Source organism: Rosa rugosa, chromosome 1 (assembly GCF_958449725.1).
Source record: "Rosa rugosa chromosome 1, drRosRugo1.1, whole genome shotgun sequence".
Lineage (NCBI taxonomy): Eukaryota > Viridiplantae > Streptophyta > Magnoliopsida > Rosales > Rosaceae > Rosa > Rosa rugosa.
Genome location: NC_084820.1, coordinates 10,529,372 through 10,550,898, shown reverse-complemented (window position 1 = coordinate 10,550,898; position 21,527 = coordinate 10,529,372). Strand labels below are relative to the sequence as shown.

Sequence of the window (21,527 nt, the reverse complement as noted above, 5' to 3'; positions counted from 1 at the left end):
TTTTGCTTCACCTTTGCTTGAATTGCTTCTGTGGAGAATCAGATCGTCAACCCTATCTCTAACTCTAACCCTGGTTTGGTTTAAACGTTGTAGTGCTTGCAAGTGAAATTATCTCTCATGATCTGGATGATACAGGTTGAACTGTATTCCAGAAGAAAAGAGAAGAACCAAAATTAAAAACAGAAGATTGAACAAGAACAACCGTGTGTAATTGATACCTTTAACCCATCTATGATATTATCCATACACTCATCTAGTAAAAAAAAAAAATTAAAAACAGAAAAGAAAAGGAAAATACTAATAAGGTCTACTACAAGAAAACGCGTAAAAGTTGAACCAACAATGAATGTGCATTTACAACTATACCAAATGATCATATCTAAGGGGTTAGGCACATAGTACATATATTTTACAAATACAAACCTCTACATTATCAAACAGGCAGCTTGAAGTCTACGTGGGATTTAAACTACTAGAACTCTGGAAGCTTGTTCAGACCATCTATGAACCCCCTACATTGAATGCCAGAATCCAACCTAAGTCAACAATTCCCGTGGTTGTGGAAATTTGTTTCTACCAAAAGAAACACCTTCTTTTCAGTTGGAGTATGTGCCAAATTTAAACTGGAATTTGAGGAATACGGAACTGAGGCTTTACCAACAGGGCGTCACAGAAAACTCGAGCTGCCTGTTAAGTTAACAGTATGAATGTATGATCCAGTCAGCAGAACAGGCACACAGAGCAACTTCAATTGTTAGTCCTACGCGAGCTCTCCTGAACAGCTTGAGATGAAGAATGCCTACTTGAAGAGCTTCCTTACGTAATACTCCTATGTTTCCTCTGTGATTGCTTATCTTTCCTAACCCCACAAGTCAGTAGAACAGTCAAACGGAACATCTTCATTTGTTAGTCTTGGGGATATCACCTACACTGTTAGACGAATTCTCCTGAACAACTTGAGATGAAGAATACCTACTCGAAGAGCTTCCATCTGTAATGTTCCTATCTTTTGTTCGTGATTGCTTCCCCTTCCTAGCCCCACAAGATGACTCCTGTAACAACCAATTTGGTCATTCTTTTCCCATTTCTAATGTGTATATCATTTCTGCAATGTTTTATATCAGACACATACTGATGTACATGAATATCTCCGCAAGTGTTGCTTCTACGAGTCATGAAGTTTAAACTAACCTGATGTGCTGAAGATCCAGGCATCTTAAGTACAAGCTCTGTTGCCACATCATTGGAGCCATCACATCTTTCAGCATTGCTTCCCCTTTGATGATCTGATGACTTGCTTTTGGAATCTTGCTTACTTGAAACATGTGAAACGGATGCATATTGGGGTTGGGGTAACGGCTGTTCTACTGGTCGATTGATAGGAGTTGGATATGATACAAAAGTTGGACAAGAATTGGGAATAGTGGCTGGATTTTGAGTTTGATAGTAAGGAAAGGGCTGAAGCGATGGGTGCATAGGAATTGGACCGGGCGGAACAGCTACAGGCATTGGATATGAATAAGGTGGCGCCATAACAACAGAAGGATCCATAGCCCCCCATGGAAACATAACCCTCACTCTTTGCTGATATTGAGCATTGAGATTCTCAATATCAGATTTTAAAGATACCTTCTCTTCTCTTAGCTCATTCTTCTCCACTGTCAGCTGCGCATAACAAAAACAAGAATTCTTAAACATAAGCAAACAATCAGTCTTACGAGTAACAACCATGCGGACGATACATAAAACGAACATCGCCTCACCTCACGGGATTCACCATTGAGTGCTGCACACTCAGCCTTCAGTTTGTTCACATCCGACGTTAAATCCTTCAACATTTGAATTGTGTCTGTAAGGATAGTGGCCTTGTCGTTCTTTGGCCTATCTGGGTCTGCATTTCCAACATAACAACTTTTTCTTGAGAATCAAGACATTGTCTTTGATAGTCTAATTTTCTCTTCTCACATACATGCCTGGCCCTAATTCATGACATACTGTCCACTAAGAGAACACTGCCCGTATCGGATAGGTAATCGATTTGGGAATTTTGATGTTTAAACATTTCCATGTCCACGAAAACAATGCACAAAAAGAGTACTAGAGTACCAACTAAAACGAGCTACTATACTTTACCTAATGTGTTTCCCAAATCAAGAAAATGCTCATTCAGCCGATCCCTCCTCAATTTTTCACGGTCAGCTTTCTGTACTTTTCTCGCAGAAACAGGGTCCTTGGTTTCTAAATCAGCCCTTTTCCTGCACCATGATCAAATCATAAAGACCAAAACTTTATATAAGCTCATCTCCTTCAATCCAATCAAACCCTATGAGCCATGTAATTACAGAAGCTAAACCAGTAAATGTGAAAGAGAAGGACAAGTATTATAACAAACCTGGAATCACAAGCAAGAGGCTGGGACGAAGAAGGAGCTGAACCACCTGCAAAGTCATCACCTTTCCACTGATCCATGCTTCACACAAAGCCCTGGCTTCAATTTGGTACTCTAGGGTTTGCTCTGCAAATTGGGAATTTGGGGTAGACAATCCGAAAATCCAAATTGGACCCAGAAAGCAGAAGCATACCAACACAGCTTAGTTCATCAGCTTTCCACAAAACGCAGATACTTGGATTCCACTGCGAATTAAAAAAATTCTGTTTTTCAAAAAAAGTGCTTTTGGGGGAGAAAGCACTATCTGGAGAAGTAAACTTTAAAAACCCACCGCCTGAGCCAATTACATAGCTCCACGTATTACCTTCAACGACGCCGTTTTACCCGCCACTGGGTTTGTTTTTTACCTCCAAATTTTCTGCAATTTAGGGTTTCGTGATTAGAAGAAGAAGACGACGACGATGAAGATCGTGACGTACAACGTCAACGGCCTGAGGCCGCGGATCGCACAGTTCGGCTCTCTTCTCAAATTGCTGAATTCCTTGGACGCTGACGTCATTTGCTTCCAGGAAACCAAACTGAGGCGGCAGGAATTGACCGCCGATTTGGTAATGGCGGAAGGCTACGAGTCGTTCTTCTCCTGCACCCGGACCTCCGAACGAGGCCGTGCTGGGTATTCCGGTAAGTTCTGATCCAATTTCCCCAAAATTTCAGACCTTTTTTTTTTGTTTCGATTTTCTATTGATTGGTTTCGGATTTGAAGGTGTGGCTACGTTTTGTCGGGTCAAGTCGGCGTTTAATAGTGATGAGGTGGCGTTGCCGGTGGCGGCGGAGGAAGGGTTCAGTGGTTTGCTCGGAGAATTGGATACGGTGGCAGAAGGGCTTGAGGAGTTTTCGAAAGAGGAGCTTCTTCAGGTTGATGGAGAGGGACGGTGTGTTGTTACTGATCATCATCATTTTGGTATGTTTATCTGTAGCTTCACATTTCAAAGTTCGAGTCTTTTAGAGGGTTTCATTTCTTGGAAAATTGCTTTAAGTTTGTGGTGAAAATGTTGGCTAGTTCTATTCAATTTGTATGGACCAAGAGCTGGAGGTGACGATACGGAAAGGATCAAGTTTAAGCTCAATTTTTATAAGATGTTACAGGTAACTCAATTGAGCCTTTTAGCTTTTAAGTTTCTTTATGTTGTTTCTTTCATTTGTGCAGTTATGCATTTGATCGTATGAGCATTATGTATGGTTCAGAGTTTTCTTCATTCGAACTGAAAAATGTCGTCTTTTTGGTGTGTTTTTTCATTGATATTGGTTATTTTTGTTGTAGAAAAGATGGGAGTCTCTCTTGCGTCAGGGGAGGAGGATAATTGTAGTTGGTGATCTGAACATTGCACCCACTTGCTTAGATCGTTGTGAAGCAGAACCAGAATTTGAGAACAATCAGTAAGAAGCTTCCTTGATCTCTATGCAGTGGTGATCTGGATATTCAAAATGTAGTGGTTTATGAGAGAAGATCAGTACCTAATTTCTTGAAATCTACTTTGTAGATTCAGAAGATGGTTTAGATCCATGTTAGTGGAAAATAGAGGATCTTTCTTTGATGTTTTCAGAGCAAAACATCCTGATAGGTATACAGCTCTTACTCTAGAGAAACTCTCATTTATTTTATTTATTTAACAATCATCTAATTTCATTACTGAGTTGTGTTTGGTCAGTGTTCAGGGAACATGCATAGTCAGTTGAAGTTAATATTGCACTTCAGTTATTTAATCACATCATTGTTTTCTGCAATCATTGTTAAATTGTCATTTCTCGTATCCATGCACAGTTCTGAATTTGGGATTTTGATAGTCAATTTTTGTTCGCTAGCATATTGAAAATGCTCTATATTATGATCAGTGTGAATTGTTCACTATCTCTTTCCTTTTCTGTTTTATCATTCCATCATTTTATTCCAAGTGAATTATTGTTGCTTGACATTTCTGTCCATTTTGTGTTTGTCTGCAGAAGAGAAGCATACACATGCTGGTCACAAAGTAGTGGTGCTGAAGAATTTAATTATGGCTCCAGAATCGATCACATTCTTTGTGCTGGTTTATGTCTTCACCAAGAGCAGGACCTTGAAAACCATAACTTTGTAGCTTGCCATGTCAAGGAGTGTGACATATTGACACAATATAAACGGTGGAAACCAGGAAATTCACTGAGGTATGAGATACATCTAGAGTGTTATCGAATTATTGCGTGCCATTTCAAGAGTTTAAGTTTACAATAGAAGCTTGCTTTGTGTGTGTGTCCACCTCTGTGGATACATGGGCATACTTTATCAGTTCTGTTTCTTGATATTTTGCTTTTGTTAGTGTTTATGCTCATTTGATTAACCAACTGTTCATCATATGTAAATACATGCATGTTTACACACATATGAGGTGAAGCATGTGTGTCTATCAGTTAGGATTCTACTTTAACCTCTTTTCTACCCTCAGGTGGAAGGGAGGGCAGAGGAGTATCAAACTTGAAGGCTCCGATCATGCACCTGTTTACACAAGTTTACTGGAATTGCCTAATATCTGCCAGCATAGCACCCCACGTTTATCTGCTAGATATATTCCAATGGTTCGTGGTCTCCAGCAAACCCTTGGTATGAAACTATCCTTCTCCTTTTGCTGAATTCCATCTTTCCATCTCTCTCTGAACATATGTTCTATTTTTAAGCCATGTGAAGTATGCAAGGATATCAGTGGATAAACCCCTTATGGGGCACTTTAAAATTGGAGAAAGCAAGTGGTGCCTCTCTGTTTTATCTACTATATTTAGACATATAGTGAATTGAATCTGTTCTTGTTTACAGTGTTTTTCATTGATCAATTAAATTAAGCGTTTATTCTATGTAATACTTTAATATCCTATGTACAGTCTGCTGTTAGTGGGATTAGTTTAGGACTTCTTTGACAGATTAGAAATTAGATCTATAAAATTAAGTATTCTTTTGATAATAAAGGTTTTAATAACAAAGTTAAAAGTGTCGGAAGAGAAGAAGAAGAAGAATATATATGGCTGAATTGTTATTACTTTGCCCACAAAAATGCTATATACTCACTTGAATGATATGTCAACTTTATCTAACCTTTACCCCTGAAGCTGCTTCTTTATGCATATTCTGAGCTGACGGAGCCCTTAGTCTTGTGCAGTATCATTGTTAATGAAGAGAAAAGTTTCTGAAGTGGATGAAATTAACATTAAAGAGAGTTGTAGTGAGACAGAGACAAGCTTGCCTGACCAATGTGGCACACCCTGTTCTTCCTCGAGCCAAGACTTTGGATTTCGCAGTTCAAGAACAATTGAGTGTTCCAGCGGTTTTGCTAATGAGGCTGCTTGTGACACCTTGGTTACTTTAAGTAGTGAGCCTACCAAAACAAGGCCAGGGAATGAAACCAAGAAAAAAGCAAAAGGCAGTCAATTGTCCCAACTCTCATTGAGATCATTTTTCCAGAAAAGTTCAATCCCTAGCAAGAGCAACCGTGCAGACAGTGGGACTGAATCAACTCAGATAGATATTTCAGAATCTAATCATCTGCCAAATGAAACTCCCATGCCAACGAATCAAAGTGGCAGTGTAGAGCAGTGTGTATTGCACTCAAGCGCCTCAATTCGGGATGCGGATCAAGATGAACTCGCTGCTTGTTCTTTGAAGAAAGAGAAGAATAGTTTAGCTTTACTGGAGTGGCAAAGGTTACAGCAAGTCATGCAGAATAGCATACCACTTTGCAAGGGTCATCGAGAACCTTGTGTTCCTCGGGTTGTGAAGAAACAAGGTCCTAATTTTGGTCGCAGATTTTATGTTTGTGCACGTGCTGAGGTACTTCTCATAAAACTCAAATAACGGTGGCAATTTGCAAATGTTTCCATTCTGTGAACTATATGGTTAAGGATAGGAACCAAAAACAAAAGAGAAGTTAAATCACACTCTTGCATTAGTTAAGGAAAAAGATGGTTGAGGATAGGGGCTTTTGTACTTTTTTTTCTTTTCTTTTCTTTGAAATAAAATCCAATAGGGGGGTGAGCCGTCTAGGCTACTCTGTTTATTCAAAAAAAAAAAAAGATGGTTGAGAATGATTCAGTACGGTAATGTGTACTGAAACTAAGTTGCTTGTTTCAATAAATTCATAGATTATTAAAAGAAAGTCTTTGGACTATTATGTTCCACGTCTAATTGTCTACTCAACAATGATGCTTTTCTTCTTTTATATGTCGAGTGCAAGAGGCAACGGGAGATGAACTAACTAGTGGCATATGTTTTGTTCTTGCAGGGACCTGCATCAAATCCTGAAGCAAATTGTAATTATTTCAAATGGGCCGCTTCGAAACCTCGAAACAACAAAGGATGATGGTGATTCAGTTATGCAAAGCAACGACTAATTCATGTCGAGCTGCTATTTTCCTGTGTCGCCTGCTCTTCCAGCTGCGGGATTGGTGCCCCCTCTCGGTTTCGTGAAATTTTATAGTTGACTTACTCTTAGGAAATGAAAGTATGGGGCACCGATTTTTCTTCTCCCCCATGCTTTGTGACGGGAGAGATAGCCGCATGATAGAGAAGATGCATAAGCTCCTACTGTATAACTACGTTATTCATTTCTTCGGTTTATTATATCTACTCAACGCAGATGCGAGTTGCCCTCTCCATCACTGAAACTAGAAACTTCCACATTATTATTAGTTTAAAAAGTAACTTAAGCATGATTATCCAAACTGTGATGCAAGCAACACAACCGGTTACAATCGAGAAAAATCAAATGGCTTTAAACAAATAGTGCTTCAACATCACGAACGAATAGTCACAAAAGATGTCTAGGCTCTATTATAAAAAAGAACTGATAGGTGACTAAACTTCCTCCATTCAAAATGTCGGGGGTCAATTAACAATTTAACAAAGGTTGATAATTAAGTGCAGTCATCGTTATCGCGCACAAATTTTGGTTAACAAAAACTCATAAAAGATAATGTCAAACGCATCAGCAACACTATCATAAAGATAAACCTTTGGTTAGGTTATAGATATGTTTTGAATCATTATCATTATCACTCTTAAGGAAGGTTTGTGTAACACGATTCCAATAAGAACATGCAAGTTATGACCCTTATGCCACTTGAAATAAGCTGTCCTTCTCAACATGATGGTATTTAGGGATTAGGCAGACACCCAATTTGTCTTCAGCTTTGCTTATCCGAAAATGGAAGGATATCTTTGGATAATTGGATAGTGATAATTGAACGAATCTTAGACCTCAAAAAAATTTAGTACTTGCCAATCATCCAGATCCAACCGTATTATTCATCATAAACTAGAACAGTGATATGATCTCATTATTGGTTTGTTGTGGTTTGTTGTAACACAGGAGCATGAGAATAATTTGGAAGCGGTGCGATTTGTTATGTTTCAGTTAATAATTGATTTTAATAAAGGGTCCTTGACCAAAAGCCCCAAAATGAGCCAAAGTTATCCCACTTACCCCAGCAACAGATTTTTATTCCTATCTACACAATTTGACATCAAATGACCATTGTGCCCTCAACTCAATTAAGAAATTGCAGCCACTGCCATTCTCTCTCTATTCCATCCCTTCGCCGGAGCTTCTCTCTCTCTCTCTCTCCCCCCTAACACGACTTCGGTGGATTTCCACGGCGGCGGCGTTTCCGCGCGTTGATCCAGAGGCGGAGGTAGAGGATTCGCGGCATTTTCCGACGCCGATCCATCGGAAAACGACGGTGCTGTTCACGTCGTCGTTTCTTCGACTCCGGTAGCCAAGCCGATCTGAATCATCGTGTCTCTCCGCTCTCTCTCCTGCACGACGCCTCTCTCTCTCTCTCTTGCAGATTCCGACGATCCAACACACGTCTTGATCTCCATCTCGCCGGTCTCCTCACAACAGCAATCGAGGCCTGCAACCGGCAACAGCAACTGAGGCGAGCAACGGATCTGCAATCGAGGGCCTGATTTGACATTCAGACATCTTCGTGCTGCGGTTTCGATCTACTGACTGGGATCAAAACAACAATCGAGGACCTGCAACCGGCAACAGGTCTGCAACCGGCGAAAACCGGCGAAGAAAGGTGCAGCGTGGGTGCCCGGATCATTTTCTGGGTGCCCTAATCAATTTTTTTTTCTTTTTGTGGTAAAATGTGGCAGAGGCCCAGAAAAAAAGAAAAAAGAAAGGAAAAAAGGTTTTATTGAGGGCCAATAGACGTCTATTGGGGGGCAATAGACGTCTATTGCGGGGCAATAGATGTTTTAAATTAATGTAATCTCCTCTTCTTTTTTCTTTAATTAAAGTTATATTTGTGTAATTTTAGAAAAATTAGTTCTCATTTCGGTAATCGAAACGTCTATTGGGGGGCAATAGACGTCTATTGGGAGGTAATAGACGTTTTAAAATTGATATAATTTCTTCATTTTTTTCTTTAATCAAAGTTTTATTTGTCTAATTTTAGGAAGATTAGTTCCTATTCCGGCTACCGAAAGTTCTATTGCGGGGCAATAAACGTCTATTGGGGGCCAATACATGGCCGATAGTCGTCTATTGGGGGGCAATACATGGTTGATAGTCGTCTATTGGGGGGCAATAGACCTCTATTGCCCCTCTATTAGGGGGCCGGAATCCGGCGGCCGGTGACCGGAATCATGCGGCCGGTGACCGGAATCCGGCGGCCGGTGACCGGAATCCGGCGACCGGTGACGGGGCTCCGGCGAAGTCTCCCATGGTTTATCTCTCTTCCATTTTTTTTTTTTTCTCTCTCTCTCTAAGTAACAAAGGGGTGAGGGTAAAATGGTATTTAAAAAAATTAAAAAACAAAAAAAAAATCTTAATGGGGTATTAGGGAAGACCTCCTTAGAGTGTTTTGGGTAAGAGGGAATTAAAAAAACTTAATGGGGTAAGTGAGAAAAAAATCTCTAAAAATGGTGTAAATGGACAAAAACCCTTGAATAAATAATATAATAATTAGACTCCGTTGGTTATAACGATTGATTTTAATAATTAGTGTAACAAATAGACTCCTTCAGTTTATAACTTTATATACCATGTTAATGATGTTATATAATGAGATCGGTTAATCGGTACCTACTGCTTAGTTCCTTGTATTATCAAGGGATATGTAACCCACAACAACACTCAAGCTTGAAGAGGAATGGGGAAGTTGAGCAAACAGCAGGCATTAGGAAAAATGAAGGAGAGAAATAGTTATTTTTGCTTTACTCATAAACTAGTGGATTTTTTATCAAATGGCTCTTGCTTGCTCCAAATGCTACCAACATTGCACATGCATCCTATACTATTATATTTGTGACATCAATGATTAATATCTTAATGAATAATATCCGAAGGTGAAGCTGAGAATAGGGAATGCCTCAAACTTCGGAAATTGAAATTGGAGGAGCTCGCAAGTCCTAAGTTCCTAACGTCTAAGGTAGCTTTCCAGCCCATGAAAAGATCTAAGCTAGCTCAGTGGTTCATGATCACTTGTTGGGTCCCTTTCGAATATTAATATATCTTGAATCAAATGGATTTGGACTCTTTGTTGTAAATTGAATTGATTCAATGTTGGGTTATATTGCCAAATCAAAGCATGATAAATTGATTGAGAAATTAAGCCTAACTAACAAACCATGATGCTTAAGCTACACTCTTGTGTTGGTCCTCATCTTGGCCAAGATTTCAAGGAATAATAATGCTGTGAAGGTTACAAGCTAATCCATGGTGTTAATGTGTTATATGGTTTGGGACATTAAAATGGACTTCATTATATGAATTATGCATATTTGGCCTTTCATCCATTTATCTGGTTAGTGTTATATTTGTAGGGTTACATATGATATTTATCCATTGGATCCATTTTCCTATTATTGTGAATATTTTTCTTTTGATCGGTCCATCTTATCCATTGTCTACAGATAGAAGAATCTGTACACTGCTGGCAATGTCACAAGAATGGTGAGCATTACACATTGTTGGGAATAATAGAGGAGTATGATGGAGTGTATCCACAACTCTTAGGTGGATGGTGCTTATTAACTTCAGACATTCATCCACCTACAGTTTGAATAAGATGACTTAAACAATGAACTTCTAACCCCAATGGGGTCTATCTAATGGGGTCAGAAGAACATTTATTCATACCCATTTTCAAAATGAGGGAGGGGTAATATTTCACCATACGTTGATCTGGTATTACTTCCTAATAGTAGTTTTATGTTGACTAAACTTGTATAGATCGATCCCGAGCTTAGCTCAAAGATTCGTAGTTCACTCACTTGTTTTGTGTGTTCTCAATTCTGTCGAAGTTGTGAGATCTCATGGTTTAATCATTAGCATTTATCCTCTTTTAGAAACTAGAAAGTGTTTGGAACTCGTTAAATTAGGGAGCTCATAGCATCCAACACATTTGCTTAAACACTAGTTTTACCCATAATATAAGGATTTTTTTAATTTTCAACTCCACTATATCCTCTATCGATTGATTGGATTCCCCGAGTCACCATCAATCTTTTAGTTTTTTCTCCTAAAAAAGTGATTCGACTCGTAAATGCAGTTAATGCAATTAATGTTGTTTGGAATGTGCTTCATACATTGAGTTAATCGTGCGGTTCTAAATTCCTATAGTCTAGAGCACTATATTATACATTTTCAAGAGATATCTAATAGACGTCTCCGAGTCACCATCAATTTTTTAGTTTCTTCTCCTAAAAAAGAAAGATCCAAAAAGATTGATAGTTGCGCGCACCAAGTAGATATCCGTTATTATACATATTTGGATATTAAATCAAGCATATTATATTTTAATAAGTAAATTTCATTGAAAAAAAAAGTTTTGCAATTTTGCGAGAGGCCAAACATGGCTTCTACTCTCTTAAAACCCCGCTCGAAACAGAAATTTAATGCGAAATAATTCCAAACAAACAAAATCGCACACAAACACCTTAATACAATTATATAACTTCTAGAGATATTGAGTTCCCAATCACATCTGTTATATATTATCATAATATTTCACAAGAAACCTGAATTTCCCAGGAAAACCAACAAAAATTTGGTTGCCTTTCTAGTCATACAACATGACTAATTACAGTAATACACAATTTTTTTTCTTTGGAATTTTGGCGCCACTGCTTGTTTATCACCACAAACAACACCGAGACCATCATGATCAAATATTGAACGGCCCTGATTGCAGTCCTTGTTGCGCTTTGGTTCATAAAAATATTTACATAATTTCTGATTAGAACTAGTGTATATGATTTCGCTACGTTACCAGGTGAGTGAGTCAACTCGCTACCAGCACTGATCAGTCTCCCAATTCCGGCCAGAATAGTATCTAGAATAATCCGCCGACAACGGCCTGCTCCTCCGGAACATCTTCCGGTCGTACTCGGCTCGCTTTTCTGGGTCGGAGAGGGTGGAGTAGGCGTCGTGGATCCTCATGAACTCGTCGGCCGACGAGTCCTTCCGCTCCATCGCCGCCACGTCGGGGTGGCAGACCCTCGCGAGCCGCCGGTAGGCCGTTTTGATCTCGTGACACGAGGCGGCGGCGGGGATGCCGAGGATCTCGTAGAGGGAGGCGGTAGTCGTCGTAGGAGGAGGGGCGAGATACGACGCCGTGGAGGTCTCGTCGGAAGCGCAGGCGGCGGAGGCGAAGGCCCGAGCGGGATGGAAGCGGACACGTGGCGGAGATTTGGGGGAGGGAGTGGCGGAGAAGAGGAGCGGAGCGGTGAAGAGTGTGGAGGTTGAAGAAGGAGCAGAGAGCATGGTATGTGGCTTTTGTGTGAGGACTGAGGAATTGTGAAATTTGATAGGAGCGAGCGAGAACGAGGGAGGTGTTTGGATTTATAGGTTAGGGAGTTCGGGTTTGGGTTCGAGACTTTGGGTTACAGCTCGAGAGAAAATGCTTATCCAGTGTCTGGCTTAGGTGTGATGTTGTGATGCTGATCGACTTGTGAAGCAAGCGAAGGAAGGATCCTATCCCAAAGCTACGTTTTTGGTGACAATATAAATGGGGGTGGATATTAGTTGGATATTATTAAAAATCGTTGTCTTCAAATTTGATTTGTATAGGTTCATCTTGTTTTCAATGCTTTGATTACAACTCTATCTCGAAAGCTTTGCTTAGGAGATTAATACTAACTATTCGTTCAGAAATTAATCGTGTTGTGGATAACTGCAGGGTTTATATGATTAATATATATTACCTCTGTTTAGATTCAATACATATATTGTGAAATAAATAATGTAGTTTATCGCTTGTTGCACTATATAATAATATTCGAACATAACATGATACTTAAAATTTCTAATGATACTCAAAATTTACATATTAAATCATCTTATTATTCACATCTTCAGAGTTTTAATATTCTATAACACTTAAGAACTTTCGCACTTTCATTTTTTATATAGACTTTTGTAACCAATCAAAGTTAAGGATGTTTCTCTACTTGAGATCTTCTTTTGTCATTTGGCATTAGCAAAATCCCCAAATTGGGAGAGCAATGGATAAATTTGATACTTTCCAATAGCTTGCTGCCAGTAACCAGAAATAACAATCATGACTCGATGCCACCATGTCCTTATTCCATTGCAAATAGAATGGAAAACTAGAAGACGATTAGTCAGCAGATCAGACTCGGAAGAAAAAATACGACAATTCCATGCCGACTATGTCAATCACTAACAGTTTTTCAATCATGCTGTCGCATTCGATAATTGGGCACCACTACAAATTACGGCTACAAAAGGAAATAAAAGCGGGATCTCGCGACCACCAGATATTAGTGGGAGAAGATGTTTTTGTGTAGAACAAGAAGAAGTATCTTTTAACCTCAAAAGCCAATAATCCCAACAATCTCGCAACGTTTTTCTCTGTTACTTTAGAGGCGGCGTGAAAGTTGTTCATAGTTTACCTTTGAAAATGAGCAAAGAATCTAATGCCAAAATCCAATATGATGTGAGGCACAGTTTTGTTCTAATTGTCTTGGTTGATGGTGATATGAAGAAATGTTAATAAATTGGAGTTTTTTTTTTTGAATAAATAAATTGGAGCATTTTAACTTTTTAAGCAATGCTAGCATTTTGTAGTCAAATATTAGTCAAAGTAGCTAAAAAGTCATTTTGACTAGCTACTTTTAAAATACGTCTGCATCAGTTTCTTTTTATTTTATCTAGTTTTGAATTTATGTTATCTTAAAAGGAATGTTATAAATTTACAAAAATCATATAGAGCCTCATCTCGCTCTCTATAATTAAGAGCGAGATAGTTAACAGTTAAAATGTAGAGCCACTTACGAGTCTGGTTTTTTTTTTTTGAATCAAAGTGATCAATTTCATTCAACTCAAGCCAGAATGGTACTGATACATACATTCCCTTGCCAACTCTAGGGCAAGTTTAGGACGTGGTATGCTAGCACCGCTCATTAGATAATCAGTGCTCACTTATTCCTATAGCCAGACTATAACACTATGAAACATAAACATAGTACATAGACCCATTACAGATAGAATGGTTAGTCGGGCTAATCCTCCTGGATCCAAAATATGAAACCCAATAAGACCAGAAGCCATAACTTTGAACCCCCAATTAGGATTTAATTTGAGCATCCAAAAAAATTTGGACACCTAAACTGAGTTGGGCCCCCAATCTGATTTGGGCACCCAAAGAAAACAGGGCACTCCATCTTAGGCTACACCACCATGCTTGACTGTGTCCTCCATCATCACCGCCATCCCACGATTAGCGTTATCCACCATCGCAGCTGCAGAAACTTGCTCTACCGCATTGCTCCCCTTCGATATGCGCCTTGCTTTGTGTTCCTCACACAGCAGCCTGGTGGCGAGACCCACACTCAATTCCATCGTCGTTACAGGTCTGCGCGCAGTCGTCCTGCTCCGAACACATGCAGTACTCAGCTGCCATGAATGATATGTAGCCAAACTCCGCCAGCCCGACCCGACCGCCGGCTGCCATTCCAGTCCTTCACGCTTAGTTAATTCCTCACATTTTGCTTAGTTAATTCCTTAACGAATCGATTTTTAACTCAATTTCTATTTTCTTAGGTACATTGGAGTAAATGATGGTGAAATGAGCATTAGGTCCACACTTACCTATAAATGGTGGAGAAAAATGGAAATGTACTAAAATGTCAATTTTACACATTTTCCTACTCCGGCTAGGAGAAACCAAGCCAAGCAAGGAAGAAGGAGCGGCCGCCGGACCAAATGAACTTCAAATGAGCTGAAACTTTCCAGATTCATTCTACACATCCTAAGGATCATTTCTTATGAAGAGTGCCAGAGCTATAATTGAGTGGAAGGCCTTCAAACAGTCAGCCCAATTTCCTGCAGAAGCAAAACTGGAAAACTGGACCTGTAAGAGGTCCAGCAGCATTTCCAGCCCAAAGGCATGGAAATAAATTCTGAAATTTTACCAAAATGATCTACACTCATGGTAGATCATTTCATATGAAGAAGTCACGAGCCAAAACTGAATTCCTGTTGGAGAAATAATTGAAGGAATAAAAGGGCAGAAACTGACCTAAAACAGCTCAACACCACATGTTCAAGTTTCCTACCCACATGAAGAAAGCTAGATGCTTTTCTCTTTTTCCTTGGATATATTTTTCTGCTCCAATAGATCATCATCACTTCCATACTTCTGCACCTTCATGCCTTGCTTTCATTTCATCATTACTCCATCTTTTCCATATTTTACAAACCACTTTCATTATTTTTCTTCCATTTATCATTTCACTCTTCTTTTTCTTCCCTATATAAACACCTTCTCCTCTCACTCTAAGTAGATTCCTTCATCCATTTCATCTTCTTTGTCTCTCCATTTCCATTCCATTTTTCTCTCCATTCTCTAGTTGCAAAATTCTGCGTTTTCAAGTAAGAAGAAGGAGCCGGGAATATCATATCCTCCATCGTCCACCTTGAAGGCTTGCTTCCAAGATTCAAGATTTCAACGTTTCAAGCACTCCATCTCCATCTCCAACTCACGGTGTAATTCATTCTTTTTCCTTATTTAATTTCGTAGGAATTTGTTTCTAGTTAACAATAACATTAAGGGCAAAGTTTAAGCCCAATTTCTATGTTTGAATATAAATTGTGATTTCTTTATGTTGATTTTTATGTTGCTTATGTGAGATTGCTTAACTGATTTTGGATTATGGAAAACTTTTATATGTATGTGTTCTTTGATGGCCAACTTAGGATATATGCATGTAATTGGTGCTAGATTTAAGTAGTAAAGGCTTTGGACAAAAGTCGAAATCAATTAAGGAGGATTGCAAATAGATGGACTTTTTCATACTAGGTTGTGCACTTTGGTTGACATCCTTTCTTTGTTCTTCATGCATTGAATGTGTTCTTGATTAGCTAGTTTTCTAGACTATGATTGCATGTTCAATAGGTTTAATTTAGGTGCTTTCACTTAGATTAAATATTCAAGGAAAGTAAAATATGGGAAATCATTTGCTTCGAATGTTTCACATGGTCAACTTATTTCTCATGACATAGATAATCAACTATAGGAATTGTAATTGGATTTCATTCATATGATTGTACTTTTGATCTTTGTTTCTTGTGTTCCACCCTTGTATATGTGTTTTTACACTTTCTTTATTTCATTTAATTTTAATTCCAATTCTATAATCTCAAAACCCCCCTTTTTATATTAACTTGTATATATTTTTATTCTTTATTTTATTTTTGTACATAATACTTTTTACTTTATTATTTTTATTCTTTATTTGTTTTTTTTGACAATGACAGGTGTACCCTCAATCCCCGGAATAGAACGATCCCTATTTGCTTATACTACTAACGATGTTTTCAGGGTTAAATTATGCGCTTGCTCAAAGCGTATCATTATCCACCATCGCAGCTGCAGAAACTTGCTCTACCGCATTGCTCCCCGTCGATATGCGCCTTGCTTTGTGTTCCTCACACAGCAGCCCTGTAGCGAGACCCACACTCAATTCCATCATCATTACAGGTCTGCGCGCAGTCGTCCTGCTCCGAACACATGCAGTACTTAGCTGCCATGAATGATATGCAGCCAAACTCCGCCAGCCCGACCCGACCGCCGGCTGCCATTCCAGTCCTTCACGCTGATTACCAGAAGCAGTCAACCAGCCTTGATCTGTAACCTTACTCTCCGTCGCCGCCAATCTCGCCAAGTATTGGTTGGCCTTAAATCGACCTCTAGACAGACGAACCCGGAACCACCAATCTCTCGCCCACCGAACCTTGGGTCGCATCAGATCAGCCTGCCAATCCATCTTATTCACAATATCCATTTTACTCCGGTGAGAAGCAAACATGGTGATACAAGGTTTAGGGCTAGATTTGGTGGTCGCCGCACAAGATCGGCGTTGGAAGGCCAGCAGCACGTGGCTTAGGACGGAGGTCATTGCAGGCTGCCATTAACGGAGTGTAGAGCTCCAGAGGCTAGGGTTTGGGGAGAGAGCTATTTGTTAGCTTGAATGTGCCACTTAAGAGTCTGGTATAGCTGTTATAATTGATAAAAATTTAAATATGACCTACAAAATAACTAAGAATCCTAGATAGAGAGTCTGCTAAAGATGTTATTAGGGTTTTATTCAAACACATTGAGGAATACGATAATTTGAGCAATGGTAGTCGGTGAATTAGTACTCTTTCTGAATAGAAATAAGGCTCCGTGTTTTCTTTGTGGATATAACTTCAAGTTTCAACTCTACATTGTCTTTACTCTTAACATAATGGAGACAAAATATAATTAGATTAAATGGGTGATAGAAAGACATATAACTCTCACTTTTTGTGTGTGTACCCAATGTAATATACTTGTCAAACTTTAATAACAACGAGAATGATCGGTCAAGATCCTTGTTTACCTTTCATTTATGTCTATGACTATGCAATGCCGGAGTTCGCCGTCTACGCATAGAAAGTTCTTCTTCAAGAAATACCGTCTTCAAGTTTGACTGTAATCTTCCCTAAAGAGAGCATAGATAGACCAACAATGACACGTACTTTAGATAATGATCTTGATAAATTAAAGCAGGACATGCCCTAGAAACGCGGGATCACACATAATCTTTCCCTTTCTATACGACTTGACACATAACTAATCAAGCGACCAGTTAATATTAAGCGATATACTGACTTAGGCAATTAACAATTAGTTTACCAAATTCAAGGTTTACTTAATTCAAAAACTTAAGTAAGCAATGTAGGCAAATAGAAAAATTGCTTGAATACGTTTAGATACGTCCTCTCATACCTCATTCCTCAATTTTATCACTAGTCAATTAGTTCTATGTGTTTGGCTCCAATACTTTTGGGCTCAAACACTATGATTAAGGAAGAACGTACTGTAGACTTGTTCCGTTAATCTGTTATTCACATCTGGAGATCGAGGGTCGTCGATTGTTTTTTTGTTTTTTTTTTAAATGATACCTGTGGCCTAATTAAGCATATTTCTAAGTAATTATCCCCGTCAAAAACGTTGGTCTATGTCTGCATGGCGTGCTGCGCGCATTACTTAAACCCTAAGCTTGTGCTAATTAAGCCCATATGCTTAATTAGCAGTTCTGCAATTGCTGATCTTGAAGCTTTCAGTTTCACTATTCAGTCCACGATGGATGCTTCCCGCAATCCCGCAGCCTCGAAGGTTTCTCATGAAGCATGACTTTGATGATTTGATTGTTTCTATATTCTACGTGTTTGAACTTACAAATATCCGCTTCCCAATAATTGTAATTTATAAAGGTCTAAGTCGGCCAAATTTGGTAGCTAGACAGTTTAAATATACTTACAGAATACATAAAATCATTTAAGTACTCTAATTTTTTTTTTTTTGAGAGAATTGTCAACTCATTGCATTGATCAGCGAAATTACACATAATGACCCATCCCGGTGGGACTGTCAAAAGAGCCACTACCTAAGTAATTCAACCTTTTTAAAGATCATGAAGCTCAGCCAAAATCTACCCTAAAATGTCCTAGAAAATCAAAGGGCCAAGACATTCCGAGTATTTTTGGCGACAAAACTCAGAGAGAACCTACGAATTCATTCCCCATAGGAGAATGAATTCTTACATAAAAGTAATTAAAATGAAAATAAACTAGCCCAGCAGCCCAACTACTCCATATGCCAGACAGAGGCCCAAAGGAAAGGGAAACCCTAGCACTAGGCCCAGAAGGGATCAAAGCCCAACTAGACTTGCTAAGGCCACCCAAACCCATGGGCACCCGAACCCAGCAAGGCAGAGTACCAGTCCACCTCCATTCGACGGCGCCGGCCGAGGAAGACTTCCCCCACCGCCCACCGCCATCGCCTCTCCCAACAACAACCAGCTTTACTCCGGCACCGACGCCGGTCGAGAAGATCTGACCCTGCTGCCTGCCGCAACCGTCGCCACACCAAGCCGCAGCCAACCCCAGTCCAAGAACACCAGATCGTCCCTTGAGCAAGAGATCATCGTCGCCGCAACCCCAAGGCAAATAGACGTCGCCATCCTCGACCGCCATCAACCGAAGTCGAGATCCCATCCCAGGCAACCGCCCGGAGCCCCAGTCCGCAACCCAGCCACCACCGGCCATCAGGTCACGAGACGCCGGAACCGTCACCGATCCAAGTGACCCAGGAAGCCATCCCAACGTCGCAGCCTCGCACGACCCAGGATCTCCAGTTCTGCTGCCAAGGCATCCAACCCCGAACAAAAGAACAAGAAACAAAACTTTGAGACTCTGACAACGAAAAACCCCGTCGCCTTCAATCTCCCGGCGACCAGATGAGAGGGAAAAACCATCTCGTCCGGCCCAATTTGCAGAACCGCCGCCAGGAGGCCACGGCCTCCACATTTAAGTACTCTAATGATTGGTCTAATTATGTATAAGGTAGCTTCCTTACACATCCTAAACCCACATACATCCAAAACAGAAGATCATTACATAATCCAGATTGCAGATTCCATTCATTGATGGATAAATCATATGAGATATACTAGGTTTAGTATATGATGCCTGCACAACGTACCTTCCATCAGTTTACGAGTTTAAATACCCTAAACGGTTCGTAAGAAATGGGTGATTTAACCAAAAACAAAAAAACCTTAAAACTAACGGGAAAATAACATTTCAATAGTTTGGCTACCTCATTGATTTGAAATGTTAGTGCCATTTGAAGCTTTTTTCATGAGATAGCTTTTGCTTTCATTCTCTAGCTATACAAATTTTACCAAAGACTGAGATGATGATACAAAAAGAAAAGTCTTTATTAATGGATATATTATACGTGGGGAGAAATTCTTTAAAAGCATATGATCGATCATATTTTTCTCATGTATTCAAATTAAGTCATGTTTTTAGATATAAATGCACATAGTTTAACTAATTAGATTGATTTTGATTAAACTTCATATTATAAGAGTTATACAAATACTAGAAGAGATCGACCCAGATATAGGAAACATATTAATGTTTCATAGGTGCCCTAATTTGACTTCTTCTTCCCAAAGCTAGCTAGCTAAGGTTGCAGTCTTGGAAAACAAGTTGACAATGTCGGTGGACTGGAGACTATGATTGAGATTGATCTAAATTAGTCTCGTGATAGAGTAAATTAACGACAATTAATCGAAGACTTTTTCTACCATCCATGGCCACCAGAGCTAGAGATTTTTCCTGTTACTTCTTTGATATTTGGATTTGTTTGCCACAGCGTTCCAGCTCTTCTGATGTAGACTGTGGAATTTTGAATGGACATTATTATCGGAATGGTTAACTTCAAAAAGAATATTATAACCCTTGTGTTGAAAATTTTGGGAACCATCCAATTTTCCTCCTCTTGGGGTCGTCTTGGCTATGTTTGATTTAAGGCAGTGGAATATTTTATCACTGTTATTTTTAAGACAATATATAGTCTGCATCCAAAGGCGTAGCTACATATGGGCTCCGGTGGGCTACAGCTAGCCCACCCCAAATTTTGAAAAAATATTAGCTATAAATTTAGATTTAGTTTTAAAAATTAAATTTTAAATAGTAACCCACCTCATATTTCTAAACTTAGCCCATATGTTATTTTTTTTAGTCATAGAAATTTACTTAAAGTATTTTATTTTCTATTCTGCTTTATGAGGCATACGCATAGAATGCTTGCTTTTTTTTTTTTCCTTTTTTTTTTGGTAAATTAGGTCAGAAAAAAAGTTGGCTGAGAATTATGATACAGATTTAATAATTATAGATTTTCGGTTCTATTCAAGAGCGCATGATACAATTTGAGTAGGTATATTCTTTTGTCTTAGACTTTTGTTATCGAGTTTCTATTTAAATGTTATAATGTTGATTTTTTTGGATCAGTTAGCTATTTAATTATTTGATGGGTGCGGCTATTGTCACCCTACAAACATTTGAATTATAGAAAGACTATATTACCCAAGTACAAAATGATTAATAAGTACACTAATTTTCTAAAATCCAAATCTGTATGAAAAATAAATAGATAACCAATTAATCAAATACAAAAACTACTTAATTCCTCATTGGATAACAATAATCTTCATATTCTCCACCCAAATTTGAATTTATTACTATTTTTTTTTGTCTTTTTGTTGCATCCTCATCGTTAATTCGTTATTCAATTCACAAAACTACTAATGTTAACTTCATCAAAATCTTTGCAATACCCTATGTGAACCGCGAAAGTAATTTTTTTTTTTTCATTGCTCATAGTTGTTAACTTACTAACCTTTTGACATTGATTAAAATAGACGAACATCGAAACAAAACAAAAATTAATTAGAAAAATTGAATATATTTTAGTGTTTTTATTGGTATAAATTAAATAAGAGATTTTTCTTAAAAAAATATTTTTTAATTGGATATGTCATATAAGGATACTCTTGGAAAGAGAAATGAGTTAGATAAGTAATTTTAATAATTGAAATTAAAATTTAGGGTGTAATGAGCAAGTAGGATGAACAAAGAAAATAGTAGGGTGACAATAGCCGCATCCTTATTTGATATGCATTTAATATATGATGTGGTTTAATTGAATGAAACAGTAAAACATGTTACTTGTAAGACTTAAAAAAAAAAAATCTAAAGCATTAGTT

The 21,527-nt window shown here is 38.7% G+C and overlaps 3 protein-coding genes and 1 long non-coding RNA gene across 4 annotated transcripts; 2 read left to right on the top strand and 2 right to left on the bottom strand.

Moving 5' to 3' along the window:
* Positions 1-194: 194 nt before the first annotated feature.
* On the bottom strand, positions 195-2,655 carry LOC133716730 (transcription factor bHLH121). The gene is made up of 5 exons (XM_062143403.1): positions 2,393-2,655; positions 2,134-2,255; positions 1,764-1,891; positions 1,192-1,665; positions 195-1,052 (listed from the first exon to the last, which is right to left on the bottom strand). The coding sequence occupies exons 1-5, from the start codon at positions 2,467-2,469 to the stop codon at positions 900-902; spliced, it is 954 nt and encodes a 317-aa protein (XP_061999387.1). The 5' UTR covers positions 2,470-2,655; the 3' UTR covers positions 195-899.
* A 46-nt stretch (positions 2,656-2,701) lies between these two features.
* On the top strand, positions 2,702-7,082 carry LOC133716717 (DNA-(apurinic or apyrimidinic site) endonuclease 2). Its single transcript, XM_062143390.1, has 9 exons — positions 2,702-3,070; positions 3,153-3,350; positions 3,450-3,535; positions 3,711-3,826; positions 3,931-4,011; positions 4,391-4,591; positions 4,870-5,024; positions 5,575-6,242; positions 6,694-7,082. Exons 1-9 carry the CDS (start codon positions 2,851-2,853, stop codon positions 6,769-6,771), a joined length of 1,803 nt encoding a protein of 600 aa, XP_061999374.1. The 5' UTR covers positions 2,702-2,850; the 3' UTR covers positions 6,772-7,082.
* A 4,304-nt stretch (positions 7,083-11,386) lies between these two features.
* LOC133727191 (chaperone protein dnaJ 11, chloroplastic) lies at positions 11,387-12,414 on the bottom strand. Its single transcript, XM_062154809.1, has one exon. The coding sequence runs from the start codon at positions 12,181-12,183 to the stop codon at positions 11,710-11,712; it is 474 nt and encodes a 157-aa protein (XP_062010793.1). The 5' UTR covers positions 12,184-12,414; the 3' UTR covers positions 11,387-11,709.
* A 2,007-nt stretch (positions 12,415-14,421) lies between these two features.
* On the top strand, positions 14,422-17,131 carry LOC133727190 (uncharacterized). The gene is made up of 2 exons (XR_009855047.1): positions 14,422-15,429; positions 16,201-17,131. It is a non-coding gene; the product is annotated as an uncharacterized LOC133727190 (long non-coding RNA).
* Positions 17,132-21,527: the final 4,396 nt, after the last annotated feature.